At 41.3% G+C, this 16,985-nt stretch overlaps 1 protein-coding gene across 1 annotated transcript; it reads left to right on the top strand.

Annotated features, from left to right (window-relative positions):
* The first annotated feature begins 479 nt into the window (after window positions 1-479).
* Window positions 480-16,873, top strand: LOC102797942 (uncharacterized). The gene is made up of 5 exons (XM_087852862.1): window positions 480-1,138; window positions 7,241-7,337; window positions 13,260-13,413; window positions 13,505-13,650; window positions 15,543-16,873. Coding segments are annotated over exons 1-5 (726 nt in total). The 5' UTR covers window positions 480-811; the 3' UTR covers window positions 15,545-16,873.
* The last annotated feature ends 112 nt before the right edge of the window (window positions 16,874-16,985 follow it).

Here is a 16,985-nt window from a genome sequence, read left to right as displayed (position 1 = left end):
GGCTCCATCCCTGAAAACTCCTGACGGGGTGGGGTAGGTGGGTGTTGTTAAAGGAGGGGCTAACCCTAGGTGATTCAGGGACATGGAGCCACAGCTGGGCCAGGGTCCCTTAAAGCTCCTGGTAGGAGTTAAAGATGTTTAAAAAGATGTTTGGCTAAACCACAGACTGTTGCCCCTGAGCCAATCACAGCGAAGGTAGACATGGTGGGCATTGGGGGCTGTGGTGTTGTGAATCAGAGGGTGGGGCTTGTGGGATCTACGTGCCAGCAGCTGGCATGAAAACATGAATGCGGCTGTAACGTAGGTTTTCTTTCTGATGCTACGTTTCTTTTCTGTTTCTGTTTCTGTTTTCTGAGTTTCATTTCTCTGCCTGGAGCATGTTTGCAGTTCATCCAAGATCATCACGGGCGAGCTGGGAAATAGAAACAGAAAGCTTCAGTGTTCGACACACACCCTCCCTCCCACAGACACACTCCCTCTCTCTTTCCAACTTAGCTCTGTGTGAGTGCTAAACTCTGCTGGCTTCACGCTGATATTGTAACTTTCCTGTTGATCGCTGCGTGCTCTCTGGGTTTGATAACACCGACACAGAGAAGGAGGAGGGCGAGGTTCAGGGTGGGATGGTTCCTGGGGGTGGAGATGGTGAGGTTTGCCGTCCTCCTGTCATCGTGTGAGGGAGCCCCTCCCTGTGTCCCTGCCCAGCCTGAAGGGAAACTCCAGCTCACTCCAACCTGAGAGACTCACTGAGAGCAGCTGCTCACTCCACCGCTCTTCATCTTTGTCATCATTTTCATCACCTCCAATCCCCCCGATGGCGGCCGCCTCCAAGTCCTCCCAGAAGGTAAAGAATGTGGTGATTGCCCTGCTGGCGCTCTGGTCCATCATCTCTCTCATCGTGATCGTGGTGTGGGCGACATCTCCCGACATGAAAGGCAGAGCCCAATGCCACGCCGAGCTGCAGGAGGTCACCGAGAAGATGGAAGGGGCAAAGGTGGTGTATAACAAGAACAAAGAAGCTCTGGAGGGGATGGTGTTGGAGGAAAGGAGGAAGACAGACCAACAGAGAGCTGAGAACCTGGTGCTCCTGGGCCAACTCAATACCACCAATGTCACACTGGAGGAGTGCCGGCAGGAAAACGTGAGTTCACTCATTTATTTATCATTCCAGCACCTCCTCTGCTACCCACGGGTGGCATTTATGTCAGACTGATGATGTAGTTTACAATGATGTAGAAGAAATAGAATAGAATAGAAAAGAATAGAATAGAATAGAATAACAGAGCACCAGTTGGATCAGTTATCAGAGCAAAGCTCCCCTCCTGCTGTACCTATCTTTGCATATGGTTGTTTCATTAAAATGGTGAGCCAGCCTTTGCTTCATATTAGAAAATGTTCATATATCGTTGGACCAACGAGTAATTTTCTTCGAGGTTAGTTTGCACGATGGTCGGTTAGTCTTACTACACCCGTAACTCCACAAACCCTTCAGAAGCTGCTTATTGTATCTAAGACATTATAATAATTTCCAGCTGCAACACTGCAGTCATACTAAATGTTATCCTGCAATATCATGTGACTTTTCATAGAGGCTTCAATTAAGAAGCTCTACGTCTTTTTTAATAGAAATGTTGTGTAGGTCGGCCTGCTGCTACAGTGGTTAGCACTGTCGTACACCAAGAAGGTCCCGTGTTCCTGTGTGGAGGTTCATGCTCCACTCATCTCCGGGTCCTCCTGCTTCCTCCCACAGTTTGATGATTAATCCTAATTGAATGTTAGTGTAAATGCAAGTGTGGATATTTGTCTGAAGGGCATACCTGCCTCTTGGCCTTTGATAGCTGGCATAGCTGAGCTCCACAAAGTAGAGCGGGGGGAAGGTGGATGTTTGGCAAATCTAAACTAAATGAAATGACTAATATGCTCCTTTCACTTCTGAGAATTTTAAACCGGTTTAAAAAAAATGCTCTTTATCTTTGATACTGCGGGAATAAAAGTCAAAATCTTTTTGATTGGTTCCTTTCATCACAACCACCAATAGAACCTACAGTCGACACTGCAAAGAGTCAAATAGAAATGCATTCGATTGACCTCAGTTTTTTATTCTTGTCAGTTTTAGACTGAAGCTGTGCTTAACTCACAATGAGTCCCAAACATCAGCAGACTTCCCAGCATGCACTGGAAGCTCCCCAGAATGATAGTTTGACTTAAATTACAAACTTAATACTGATACTGAAAATAGCATCTTTTTTTAATCCAGCTTGCCAAATTGAAACCAAAGCCGCCCCACCCACCTCACCAAAACACTAACGGCTTCCATCTGTCCTCACAAAGAAAAAAAGCTGAGACGTATCAATGAATCTCATCAGAGGGTCGACAGAGACCAGAGTTCAGCATGTTTAGGAGTCAAAATATCCACAGTGAAGGTGCAGAGCTGAGTTTGATGCAACAAGGATTTCTCTGAGTGTGAAAATGAGCTCAGATATGAACAGAGTGGGATTCTCTCCTCTTTGCTCAACTCTTTCCACTTTGGGAAACCTGATTTTCCTTCGCGTACAACAACTTTTTCCTCCCTGCAGGCTTGACTCAGTGTTTATAGGATAAGAGGCATTCAGCTGCTTCCAACATTTCCAGCTCTGTATTCTGAGAGTCGCTGGTTGGAAAAAATGAGTGTTTGCCTTCTCTCTCCCTCCTCCTGTGGTTCGTCCTGACTCACTCCTCCCTCCCTTCCTCCCTCCCTCCCTCCCTGCTACTTACTTTTTCCTCAGTCTAACTTCTCCCCTCTTGACTCTGACTTTTCTACTCATCCAGTAAAAATGTTTGGCTTCAGCACACATTTTTGTGCTGAAGTAGTTGCAGGCGTCATTGCTGCTCGCTGTCTACAGCTATTGAGATTATGAAATGGATGCATGCACAAACACACAGCATTTTTCTAGAAAAATGAACCTGAACAGCTCACCACTGTGATGTGCACAATTCAGATCCTCGCAAACATAAAAGGAAAATGAAACTCAGGAAACTGAATCTTATGTTGAAGCTGCTTTTAGGGCTGAGTGCCAATGAGCAAAGATCTCTTAAATATGCGTGTTTATGAGAGTTATAGCAAGATGTTCATCCACACTGACAAAGCAGATATTTTGGAAAGTACCAAAGAAACCAAAGTTTATTTTGTTCTTCCTGTCAGCTTCCTGTGCTCAACTTCAAGCTGGTAGAAGAAATCCTGTCAGATATCATTCAGCTTCTTTTCAGAGGTTAGCAGTTATTCTCATCAACATTTCCCCAGCATTGCAATTAATGCTGTTAAGCAGTGCAGGCTTTTTCTTTTTGCAGAAGGTCTCCTGTGGCATCACCGCACAGACAAAGTTTTAGCAAAGTCAATCTAAACATTTACATAAACAGGGTTACCAATGTGAAGAGTTTCGTTTTACCCCAAAGTACTGGCTAAACCCTCCCAGCAAATGAAAGCAAAAGTAAAAAGTGATGCACAACAAACAAACAAAAAAATCCTCCTAAGAAGCTTTGAGCCTTGAGCAAAGTGCAAAATACAAAGTTTTCAAAGGGACCTGACAAAGTTGCACCACCTCTATCCCTCCACTCTTCTGATGTAGATGTCACCTGTCTATAAAAAGGAAAGGTTATCTTATATTACTGCAGCTGGTTAATCAGGACATTCAGTGAGCATGCAGAGAGCATCTAACAACAGAGAAACTGAGAAGCAAAGCTGGAATTCCTCCAGTGCACTTACGATCTTTTAGAGGATTTTTAAAGGAGATATCTGAAAGATAATTCTTAACTTTACTAACATGTCCAAGAAGTTTGTGCTGAATTCACAGTAAATTAAATTGTAGTGTTTTTTATTTATTTGTTTCATATTTAATGTATTTGTTACTTAGCACTGTGTGCATAAAACACCCACACAGTAAATGGCTGCAGCTTGCTAACAGAGGCTACTTGGTAGCACTGGCTGATAACGCCATCCGAGTCCTGCAACTCCACTGTGCTTGGATTTGGACTGTGCAGAGCGACCTGCAGTAAAGTCTGTTACCTTATATGACCATTACTTCTAGCCATCTAATAAGCAATAATGTTAACTGCACCTGAGTAAGTGAGAATCTAATTAGAAAAACTGGTTAAAAAAAGGCAACAACAATGTAAGAGGTGGGAGTTTCCTAAAACCTTTTGCCAGGATTAAGAAAGACAAAAAAGCCTGGACGTGTCAGGTAAACTCCACTGCCGTAAACTTTCTTCTTTTCTGCATGTAAAGAACAACCGTCTCAGTCCAGTCATGCTCGGAGCTCTCAGATGGGAAACGTTTGGACTACATGTGATATTTGCAGTTGTTACGTGAAATTTTCAGATCTGGGTTTAATTTTAGTTGGTGTGTTTTCATGTTAATCAGCTGAGGCTGTCTGTAATGTTTGTCTTTTGACTTGGGTATTAACTTCCTTTAAGTGATTGTTATTGCACTTTTTTTTTACTGTAAAAGTTATCAATGAGACCAGCAACATTGGAAGCACCTATTGATCCATTTTTGCACTCCTTGTCTATCAGAAATCAATCAGTATGAATGTTAAGACATTGGTAAAGATCAGAAACCACACAGTTAGCAGAAAGAAGCACTGCTGTGAGTGCAGAAGAACAGCAAACAGAAAGTCATCCAGATCCGTACGTCGAGCCTTCAAAAAATGTTCTACGAAAACAAGAAAAACCCAAAAACTGATCAAACGGTAAAGTGAACCACTGAAACGCCATCGCCCGGAGTCGTGCAGATATCTCTGTTAATGTTGTTATGCTAAAACCTACACATAATTGTCTAACAATCCCACAGTGCACTACTAGGGCGATCGTGCCTCAAGAGTTGGGAGTTCGTCTTGTAATTGGAAGGTTGCCGGTTTGAGCCCCGTCTCCGACAGTCTCGGTCGTTGTGTCCTTGGGCAAGACACTTCACCCGTTGCCTACTGGTGGTGGTCAGAGGACCCGGTGGCGCCAGTGTCCGGCAGCCTCGCCTCTGTCAGTGCGCCCCAGGGTGGCTGTGGCTACAATGTAGCTGCCATCACCAGTGTGTGAATGTGTGGATGACTGAATGTGTAAAGTGCTTTGGGGTCCTTAGGGACTAGTAAGGCGCTATATAAATACAGGCCATTTACCATATTTTACAGATGACAAAATAACCAACGCACAACTCAACTTCCGACCAGTGATGATGCAAAACCACTGCAGAGGTTGACTTTAGTTCTCACGTTTGAGAACTAACATGAAAGTTCTCACTTTACATATTGAGGAGTCATTGTGATAACAATAGGGGGATTTTGGAAAGCTGTCCTTATGCTCCAGTATTGATAAGAGATTGATGTAATAAAGATCTCTGCACAGCATCAGTGTCATTATCAGGGAAGTCTGAGTGGACAGATTATGTTATATTGTATCATTAAAATGCCTCTCAGGATGCAGAGATTTGTTTGGACTGGTCCTTTACATCTAATAATAACTGTTGCCTGTGATGAAAGGAATTCTGCTAACAGCCGGCGCTGTCCTGCTTTCAGTCACCAGCTTAGCTCTGAGAACACAAAGTTTGGTCCAAGTTGATGTCGTACCAAAAATGATATGAAACACTGAATTGTTGCCACATAGAAGCTCTGTTCATTACAGAAAACAAAAAAGTCCTAGCTGTATATTATTTATGTGAAGTCAAAATATCTAGATTGTTTTTACTGAAAAAGTTCATAATTAAATTAATGTTTCTACTGCTGATTTAAGCTTTGCCAAATTTTCTAGATTGCTCAAAATGTTCATGTTGCATGCTCCCAAAGAGCAAAGAGGAATCCTGCCATCACACAGCAGGAAGAAGGCAACAGAAAGGAGAGTCTGAGTCATGATGTGTGCCGAACCCAACAGTCACTGAGGTGGCATGAAGACCCAGCTCACATTTTAGCAACTGATTTACAGGTTTAACAAATCATACGTATAAAAACAATAAAATTGTTGGAAAGAATCAACTTCATGAAAAACTTGTTAAACTTGAAAATCTTTACTGCATGTACACAGATTCAAACTGTAACGTGACTCTTGGTGAGTCACGTTACAGTTTGTGGTTGTTACACATAAAGAACCTGTTCATGCTGGTTGTGAACATTTGAGTTTTCTACTAAAAGACTAGTGACTAGTTAGCAGAGGTAGTCCCGGTTCATCTATTTGTCAGTTTCTTGGTTCATTGCTTCCTTTGATCCTGTGAAGTTTGTTCACGCCCACATACTCGCCTCCTGAGATGAAGCACCTTGTGACAAAGTGGACGAGCAGTTGGAATACGCTCCACACACCTAATCAATGCCCCAAATCTTTAAAGTTTCTTGAAAATAAACGAGTGAAATCTTTCTGTCACAATACTCAGAAAGTCAACAATGTCTCAGACAGCTTTTTTAAACTCACTAAATCTAAATATGAATCCTATTGTATGACTAAAAATGAATTCTTACCACCAATAAACTGTTTGTGGTAAATTTACACAAAACATGGACATAACCCTGGTGATGCCACCCAGTGGTTAGTGAAGCTGCATGTTTTTGTCCACACCATTGTAGCCTCAGGATGATGTGTACTCGGGCCATTAGGTGAGCAGTGGCGATCGTGGCTCAAGAGTTGGGAGTTCGTCTTGTAATCGGAAGGTTGCCGGTTCGAGCCCCAACTTGGACAGTCTCGGTCGTTGTGTCCTTGGGCAAGACACTTCACCCGTTGCCTACTGGTGGTGGTCAGAGGGCCCGGTGGTGTCCGGCAGCCTCGCCTCTGTCAGTGCGCCCCAGGGTGGCTGTGGCTACAATGTAGCTGCCATCACCAGTGTGTGAATGGGTGGATGACTGGATATGTAAAGCACTTTGGGGTCCTTAGGGACTAGTAAAGCGCTGTATAAATACAGGCCATTTACCATTTTCCTACAGATTTTGATCAGAATTTTGCTGTTTTAAATTATTACAATATATATAAAATATGTGGTTGATAATGATGGAGGCATAAGAAAATAAGAGCGTAGTCTTAAACTAACCACTGACCCTCTTGCTACAAGTTGCTGATAGTTCTGTCAACTATCAGCAACTTGCTGTTAAATCAAGGGATTTGTGATATAAAATGAAATATTATTGATAGGAAAAGCTAAACATTACACAAATGTAATGCACAGAACTGTTGACTCACAGTAACATCAAGGTTTCTTTTTCTTCTTCTCCCTTTGGGGTGTGTTTAATTCATTCTACAGGTCCTCCTGAACAGCAACATGACCATCATGCAGGAGGACATCGAGGAACTGCGACAGAAAAAAGCAAACCTCACTGTTCAGCTCGGCCTGCTGAGAGGTAGGAAAAACTCCATCACTGCCATGAAAGGAGACTTTTCCCGGCCCTATTCTTAGCCATATTTTCCTCCACTGTTACCATGAGGACAGAGTGTAAATAAATACACGATTGGTCAAAAAACAAAAAGAAGTGGAGGGCTGGTATTACCAGCAACAGCCCAAGTTGTAGGTGCTGTTGTCTCAACACCTAAAACACCATCACTCTGTCTGGATCTCGTTGTCAGTGTTGTTGTCATTTCTGGACGTTGTCGCAGTAGATTTGCCTCATCAGTAGAATTTATTCATTTTTTTTACGTTTACTTTATCAGGAATTCTGAGATAAAAATCTCTTTTACATAGAGACCTGGCCAAAGTAGCAACTTTACACACAACACTGGTGCATTGTTCCTTTGTTGCTGGGTCTTTGCCGGTGTAATTACTTTCAGAACAAACAGCGGGACTCGTCAGGTCTGAGGAATGTGGGTTTCCCTGCATTGAAGGATCACAGCGCTATGCCAACAGCTCGCAGGGCAGAAGTGACTTCACAGAGCAGCTCAACATGTCACAAACTCCAACACCTGCATTTTAATTTAACTCTTACATATCTTCATGTTTCCTCTAATGATCAGGTCCAAAACCTGGTGCAACAGTTGTCTTTGATTCTTTGTGCTGTTTGCAGCAACACAAACTATAAAATCCTGCGAATCCAAGTGCTGGAGATATTTCAGTACCAGCAGGGTTGATGGTTGAACTGCATCAGCATTGTGTGGAGCTTCTAAAATTAATTAGATCATTTTTTGTTGTTTTGTTTTTCTTTCCAAAGCCAGGCAATGTCTCGTTCTAAAACAGCTGCCCATCGGTGTGTTTGCATATCCTTTGTTATTCTTTTAAAGCTGATGAAACAGTTATGTAAAAAAACCTTCGACTGAGTTGTTGCAACAGGAAACTGCATGGGTTTGAGTTTAGGAACCATTTATGTTTCACTTCCTCTTTTGTGCACATTCTCTCAGGGAGGCAAGTGGTTCACTTTGTGGTGTTTTTGGTGTATAAACTACCAGTCAAAGGTTTGGACACGCCTCCTCATTTAATGTTTTTTCTTTATTTATACTACTTCCTACATTGTAGATACATACTGAAGAAATCAAATATTTGAAGCCAGATATATAGAATTATGTAGCAAAGAAAAGATTGATAAGATATTGATATGTTTTATATTTTAGATTCCTTGAAGTAGCCGCCTTTGGCCTCCTCTCAGTGAGCTTCATGATGTGGTCACCTGAAATGGTTTCACTTCACAGCCGTGTCTTGTCAGGGTTCATTTGTTGAATTTCTTTGCCTTGAGTGGGACCATCAGTTGTGTTATGCAGAAGTCAGGTTGGTGCACAGCTGACAACCCTATTTGACAATTGTTATAATTCATATTATGGCAAGAACCAATCTGCTAAGTAGAGAGAAACAACAGTTCATCATTACTTTAACGTCGGTCGGTCCGGAAAATTCACGAAACTTCAAATGTGTCCCCAAGTGCAGCCACCAGAACCATCAAGCGCTACAACGAAACATGATCACACGAGGACTGCCCCAGGAAAGGAAGCCCAAGACTCACCTCTGCTGCTCAGGATAAATTCACCAGCCTCAGAAATCGCAAGTTAGCAGCAGCTCAGATTAGAGCCCAGATAAATAGCACAGAGCGTTCCAGTAGCAGACACATCTTTACATCAACTATTCAGAGGAGACTGAATCAGGCCTTTATGGTCAAATAGCTGCTGATAAACCAAGACTAAGGAAAAGCTACAAGCAGAGGAGATTTGTTTGGGCCAAGAAACACAACGAACGGACATTAGACCAGAGGAAATCTGAGCTTTGGTCTGATGAGTCCACATTTGAGATCTTTGGTTCCACCTGCGGTGTCTTTGTGCGATGCAGAAGACGTGAATGGATGATCTCTACATGCATAGTTCCCACTGTGAAGCATGGAGGAGGAGGTTTGATGGTGTGGGGGGGCTTTGCGGGTGCACACTGAACCAGCATGGCTAACACAGCATCCTGTAGCGACATGCCATCCCATCCGGTTTCCGTTTAATTGGTCCATCATTAATATTACAACAGGACAATGACCCAAACACACCTCCAGGCTGTGTAAGAGCTAACTGACCAAGAAGTGATGGTCTGGCTTCCACAGTCACCCGACCTCAACCCAATCAAGATGGTTTCGGATGAGGTGGACCGCAAAGTGAAGGCCAAAGGGCCGACAAGCGCTCAGCCTCTCTGGGAACTCTTTCAAGACTGTTGGAAACCATTTCAGGTGACGACCTCATGAAGCTCATTGAGAGAATGCCAAGAGAGTGCAAGGCAGTAATCAAAGCTAAGGACGGATATTTGGAAGACTCTAAGTTTTGAGTTATTTCACACTTTTTTTACTACATAATTCCATGTGTTCATTCAGAGAGAATCTACAATGTAAATAGTCATGAAAATAAAGCAAAACCATGAAATTGGAAGGTGTGTCCAAGCTTTTGTCTGGTAGTGTATATGTGATGTAGGATTTCTTTAAGCAGGTGTAAAGTCTATATATTGTCATTTTGAGAGTTGCACTCATGGAGGTCGGTTTGTTGTTGAGGCAGTTGGACTTTCTGAGCGTCTTGGAGATGATGTCTGGATTCTCTGTAATGTTAATGTTTTGTGTAAAAATGCAGTTCAGTGCTCAGAGTGTCCCGGACACCAAATATGCAGAAAAGAATCACTATCGACTGAGGTTTTGGGTTGGTCATTAAGTTTAGTCATTAACACTTAAGCTTAATTCAAACCACCTATTACTGACTAACCAGTTAAGTATGGGGTCATCTAAGATGTTCTAACCCTGGACAATGAAAACATGCAATTTTTAAATTCTAATCCAAAATATTACCTGTGCCCGGTGTTTATTTTAACCTATTGATTTAGCCCTGGAGGGATGACAGCAGCATGTTTTCTTTGTCAAACCGGTTTGAACTAGTAAACGGCAACAAATAAGATAACCATCTCAAAAGATAATCTGCTTTAGTCTTGTTTGTCTCATTTCATCGTAAACTGAAAATGAAACTAAAAAAGTGTTTCTGACCACTTTGTGGTGACACATAGATGTCTTCTCTCCTGCTGGTCAGCTCAGCACTCACATTCTTAACTTTTGTTCAATGAGATCAATTCTTAAAGCTGTTCATATTATGAGTTTTGGACCAAAGCAGCAGGACTTGGTTTAAGTAGTTCCTTTTTAAAAAGAGCTCATTAAAAAAACAGATGTCAAACTAAAACTCTTTGTATTGTTTAAGTGATATTTTTTATACTGTACCATAAAATACTCATCTTTATCATACGAATGAAAGCAATTTTTCTTGACTAGGAATCTCAAAAAATAACAGGGCAAGAACAGTGGCCTGATGGGAAGTGGAGACATACATTAATGGAGGTGACTTCCTGTAGCAAGCGGTTGAAGGGAAACAATAAATTCCTGTACGGAGGAGATATGAAAGGAGCATTGTGTTAGCAGGGAGAGGGTTGCTCTGATAAACATCAGTCACTATTTGATATGAACAAATCAGTGTGGAAGAAATCAGTCACAAAAACATCGGACTAGGAAAAAACATGTAGCCAGGGCGTGTTTTCGTTTAAAATGTGTACTTTTGATCCCTGAAATTATTCTGTTTGCACCAAACGCTGTATGTATGTATTAAACAGACCAATAAAACCTCACTAATTGTTTTTCACCAAAACCAAAGCACAGATGTCTTGGACAGTTATTCAGCGAGCCATGCTATTTATTACATAACTGCATTTGAGACATACTGAATAAAAAAATTAAGTTACGCCTAAAATTTAAGAATGCTCACTGACCTACAAGTTTCCAGTCTCAGGTCATTAGGAAGCGGTTTCACAATCAGACCCGTGCCTTCTTGTCACTTCTGGTTTTTGAAACCAAAATGTCAATGGGAAAAAACCTGATCTCAGAATCAGACACAACGAAACCAATGGATGATGTTAGGTCGCTACTTTCATCTTTATCTATGCACCAATGACTGTAGAATACTTTTATACAGTCATTGCTATGAACCTACAGCTACAGCCCCCTATGTCTCTAACTACCTGTCAGTCAAATAAGCCAAATGCTAATAATGCAAACTTTAAGCTATAATATAATTTAAACTGGTAAGTTACACATACTATAATTCAATTCAATTCAATTCAATTTTATTTATATAGCGCCAAATCACAACAAAAGTCGCCTCAAGGCGCTTCATAGATACAGAGAAAAACCCAACAATCATATGACCCCCTATGAGCAGCACTTTGGCGACAGTGGGAAGGAAAAACTCCCTTTTAACAGGAAGAAACCTCCAGCAGAACCAGGCTCAGGGAGGGGCGGGGCCATCTGCTGCAACCGGTTGGGGTGAGAGAAGGAAGACAGGATAAAGACATGCTGTGGAAGAGAGACAGAGATTAATAACAGATATGATTCAATGCAGAGAGGTCTGTTAACACATAGTGAGTGAGAAAGGTGACTGGAAAGGAAAAACTCAATGCATCATGGGAATCCCCCGGCAGCCTACATCTATTGCAGCATAACTAAGGGAGGATTCAGGGTCACCTGGTCCAGCCCTAACTATATGCTTTAGCAAAAAGGAAAGTTTTAAGCCTAATCTTAAAAGTAGAGATAGTGTCTGTCTCCTGAATCCAAACTGGAAGCTGGTTCCACAGAAGAGGGGCCTGAAAACTGAAGGCTCTGCCTCCCATTCTACTTTTAAATACTCTAGGAACAACAAGTAGGCCTGCAGAGCGAGAGCGAAGTGCTCTAATAGGGTGATATGGTACTACAAGGTCATTAAGATAAGATGGGGCCTGATTATTTAAGACCTTGTATGTGAGGAGCAGGATTTTGAATTCTGGATTTAACAGGAAGCCAAAACAGGAGAAATCTGCTCTCTCTTTCTAGTCCCTGTCAGGACTCTTGCTGCAGCATTTTGGATTAGCTGAAGGCTTTTCAGGGAGTTTTTAGGACATCCTGACTATACAGCTGTTGTGAAGGATGGGATTGGCTACAAAGTCAAAATTGTTGTTTACCAGGTTTGGGCTGCAGTTTTTCAGGCTTCTGATTTAGGTTCATTTTCCAGCTTTAGATGTTGCTGCTTTTTTTAAACATACTGAAATAATTTTGCTGTTTGGCAGAAGACTTTAAAAGCCTGGTTTTTAGAAGTGTGAGAATGTTGGAAAGAATTTAGTATGAAAGGAAATAAATGAATGTGTGTTGGAAACAAGTGAAATGATGCCACAACTCTAGAAAAAAAATCAGGTTGTAGGATTGATGATGATGATCTCACTGAGCCTGAGTAACATTCTGCAAATGACCAAGTCAAAGTCCAGACAAGACGAGTGCTGGCAGCACAGCACAGGTCATTCCTCACATAACTCCCACTGGAGCCTCTCTGATACCACTCCATGTTTCCTTATAAGCTAATGCAGGCGCAGACCTGAGACAAACCCTCAAAGCGTGTCCGGACTGAGGAGTTCCCAAGAAAACAAGTGTAGGATTGGTTAGTTACTGTTGCTGGGTTGGAAAACTGTGAGGAAAAAACGTGACCATGTCAGCCTGTTAAAGGGAAATCTACAGGTCCAGAAAACTAAGCAGAACGTAGACTTGGAGTTTTATTTCTACTTCACAGAACTACATTTTTTTAAAGCACCAGTTTCCAACTGCAGTCCTCTCAAGATGCTTTATATTGTGAGACAATATAATAAGATAACCTCAGCTATCAGGCAATCCCATGTAAGGAAGCACTTGGCGACAGTGGGGAGGGAGAATCCCCTTTTAACAGAATCTGGAAGTATCCTGTATGTGTGCTGTTTGTGTGCTTCATCTGTTTTTGCATTGTTCCTTGCATTCACTGGTGTTTTCCCTGTTTTCTGTTCTCAGATGAAATTGACACCCTTGAACAGAACCTGACCCAGGCCGTTCATAAGACCGAGGCTGCAGAGAGTCTGCAGAAGGCTGCTGAGAACAACATGATGGCAGCTCAGGCTCAGACCAAAGGCTGCGAGTCCAGCAAGCAGGCTGTGCAGAAGCAGCTGTGAGTCCTCACCGTGAGCTAAACTGATCATTGGGGGATTCTCCTGAAGGAGGCGGTAGTTCTGACTCTGTCTCTGCTTTTGTGTTAACAGTCAGAAGTGTACAGCGACCAAATCTGAAGCTCCTCAGCTGACACAGCCACGGGCCCCCACCTCTGCCCCTAGTTCCACTGCTCCTCTGTTTGCTGGTATTCCTGCACTGATGCTGCTTGTCTGCAGTGCTCTGCATCTGATAACCTGTGAGTAGCAACGATGCTTACACATCTGTCTCCCTGCAATGTTAGTCCCTTATGCATGATGCCAAATCTGATCCTAAACAACCTGCTGCACCCAAACGTGTTCTGCACAGGGTGTAGCAGGGAGTCCTCCTGGTTTTATCTTTGCTAGATTTAAATATTTTATTTAAAGTTGAGTTTAAGTAGATTTCAGTTAAGAGTTTATTGTTAAAAACATTTTTCATTTTACTTTAGTTTTATTTATTGTGTGTGTGTGTTAGTTTTTATATGTCTTTAGTATTTACCAGCTGGCATCCTGCAACAAACACAGATGAAAACTCTTTTGCTTAAAAATGTAACAACATGGAAATGAATGATCTATTGTCACTTTCAAAAAACGTTCAACAGAATAAACTCATTAATGGTGTAAAATAAATGATTAAACATGTAATTATAATATGCAACAACATAAAAAGATGACAAAAGTCTGCATGAATCTGCAGTTACTAAAATACCACAGTTCATTACACAGGTTAAGACACACACTCACAAAATAAATAGTTCTCCATCTGCTGGCTGGAGTTGCTCACTGCAACAAAGAGGCTGCAGAAAAGCCGTAGAAAAGAGCGTCCTTAAATTTTAAGTCCTTTAAATTTTTGAGTCCTTTAAATGTTGGGGTGGAGCTAGACACTTCAGTTAAATGCAGTTTTATATATAAATAGTGCCAAATCACAACAGTTGCCTCAAGGAGCTTTACACTGTAGGTAAAGATCCTACAAAAACACAGAAAACAAACAGCCCCAATGAGCAGGAACTAGGCGACAGTGGGAAAGAAAAACTTCCTTTAAACAGGAAGAAAGCTCCGGCAGAGCCGGGCTGGGGGGCAGGCGTCCATCTGCCACAACCACTTTGGGACAAGGGGCGGAAAATGGGACAAAAGACACACTGTGAAAGAGATTAATTAGTAGTTAGAATGTGAGATTTCATAGATCTTCATTGTTTTACACATTTCTGTTCCTAAATCAAATTCCATTTGCTAAGTTTCAAGCAAATTGAATTTAATCTGGCAAACTGAGTTATTCTGAGAGAAAAACTGTTTTTAGGTTTGAATATATGTGGATCTTTTTTCATGTATTTTTTCTGTTTTTTAATGTGAAGAAAAAGTAAATTCAGTAGAACGCAGTGCTCTGGTATTTGCTTTGTAAAGTAGACTCAAATGTCTTTATTATTATTATTATGACCAAGTTTCTTTTGCATCTTTTGTTAAGGGAAGTCTGCATGTGACATATATCTATGTCACTGTTTTAGTTACATTTCTTCAGGTTTTTTATCCATTTGGGAGATTTTAACAGCCTCAACAACCACTGATCAAAGGCCATGAGTACCATTCATAGAGAGTTGGTGAATGGCTACAATCAAAGCATTGTAAGATGGCGATAGATGTATCTTTGCTCAGTAGATGTTGATCAATGGTCATGAGAATCTGAATGATCATAAACTGACCTCCCAGCCCATTGTTCCTTCAATGTTCTGTTCATAAGATTGAAACCTGCAGTCAGCTGAGACTGAAGACGTCACCTGATGATGATGAAACGTTTCTCCCACTGAAAACGTCCTGATAACAAAATCAACCTTTTGGGATTGACTTACCTGGATGGTTGAGCATGCATCAAGACACACAGGAGATGTTCATTATTTATTTACTGTATTATGCAGAGTGAATAGACACCCACTTTATTGGTGGTGGCAAAGGGTTTAACACTGCCACCTCTACAGCAAAGAGGTCCTGGGTTCAACTCCCATCGTCCAGCTACAGTTCTGTGTGTGGGTTCTGTCTGGGTTCCCTCCCACATTCAAAGTGCATTTTAGGTTAATTACTGATAACCATCACTTAACTTGTTTTTTCTGCTTTTTAGGAGTTGAACATGGAAAACGGTCGTACTAACAGCGAGCACTGCTGTCCAGCAGGAGGAGCGGAGCCTGGACTAACATACCGACTGCTGTACAAACTTTTTGCGTAACAAACAAACTGGTTACCGTGGGGATGCATCACGCTGAATGACTGGACACAAACCTTGCTTTTGTTTTTTACCCCACAGCTGAGACGTTTACTGCCCACTGGACGCTGTTGACTGTCTTTTTTACTGTTACATATGACCATTTTTAGAACAACCATTTCCATTAAATGAAATCCGATCAAGGTCAGATTTTTACTGCCAGCTGCGATCAAGTTTAAGTGTGTGAACGATGTTTTGCTTGTTGCATGCCTTTTTGTGCGCTAGAAGCTTCACTCATCCAAAGACTTTTACAGGCTTTTCATGACTTTCATTAGATGCTTTTGTTTTAGGCAGAGGGGGTGGGGGTGGGGGTCAACGTTTCGATTTAAATAAACCTGAGGATTGTTTTAGGTTAACACCATATTTTTTTCTCAGTTTTGGATTAAAGTAGATTTTTTTGTACATTTCAAGCTTTGCTCTTTCATTGGGAAATTTTGACGACTGAAATAACCTGAATGTTACTTCAGATCTGAGGATCTAGTTTAGTGTTTTAATATTGCAGCTGTTGGTTTTGCAGGATATCCTCAAATGTTACTGTTGAAATGGAGGTTGAACATCTGAAATGTTTGTTGCAGTAAAGGTTGAAGCACTTGGAGCAATGTAAGTGTTCTGGAAATATTGCTGGTTTTAATTTCACTCAAGTACTTGTGAGGTAAACATGACAACATGTTCAGTGTGCAACTTTTTTCAGGTATTAAATCTTCTATTTGGTCACAACAAATTTTTTGTCACCAGAAAATTTAATGTAATTTGCAATTTTCAACTTAATGCAAAAACTGGACCCTGTCTGATTATCTGGTTTTTGTACATACATCAAACAAGTACAGACAGAAATTTGATTATCGCAGATGTTACTTTGTTTTTAATGCTTTTCACACCGGCAGCTACACTGCTGACGTCAGTTTCATTAAACATCAAACACCACACACTCTGGCTGTTACTAAGTGATCTTAAAATCTTTTAAAGTTGACTTATTCTGCTTTTGGTCATTTTTCATATGTACTGTTTCAGTGATGGATAGTCATTAAAAAGTTTCAAAGTCAGTGTTTGCATGTATGCAAAAGGTAGAGGTCAGACTATGTGCAAATAATCCCTGTACGGCAAAAGTACAAACTTAAGACCGATATCGTCCCATCTGTTGTTCATTAAAATAACCCAGAAACTGATAAATAAAGATAACTGAAGTGTGATCGTGTAATCATGCATTATAAATACAGTAGTATCTGTGCAAATTGAATTTTTCTTCATAAAAAAAAGCTAAAAGAGAAACAAGTTTCGATTGTCAGTAATGATTTTTTTATT

Source organism: Neolamprologus brichardi, chromosome 15 (genome assembly GCF_056152115.1).
Source record: "Neolamprologus brichardi isolate AB-2024 chromosome 15, ASM5615211v1, whole genome shotgun sequence".
In the NCBI taxonomy this organism is placed as follows: Eukaryota; Metazoa; Chordata; class Actinopteri; order Cichliformes; family Cichlidae; genus Neolamprologus; species Neolamprologus brichardi.
This window is presented reverse-complemented; position numbering and strand designations above follow the sequence as displayed.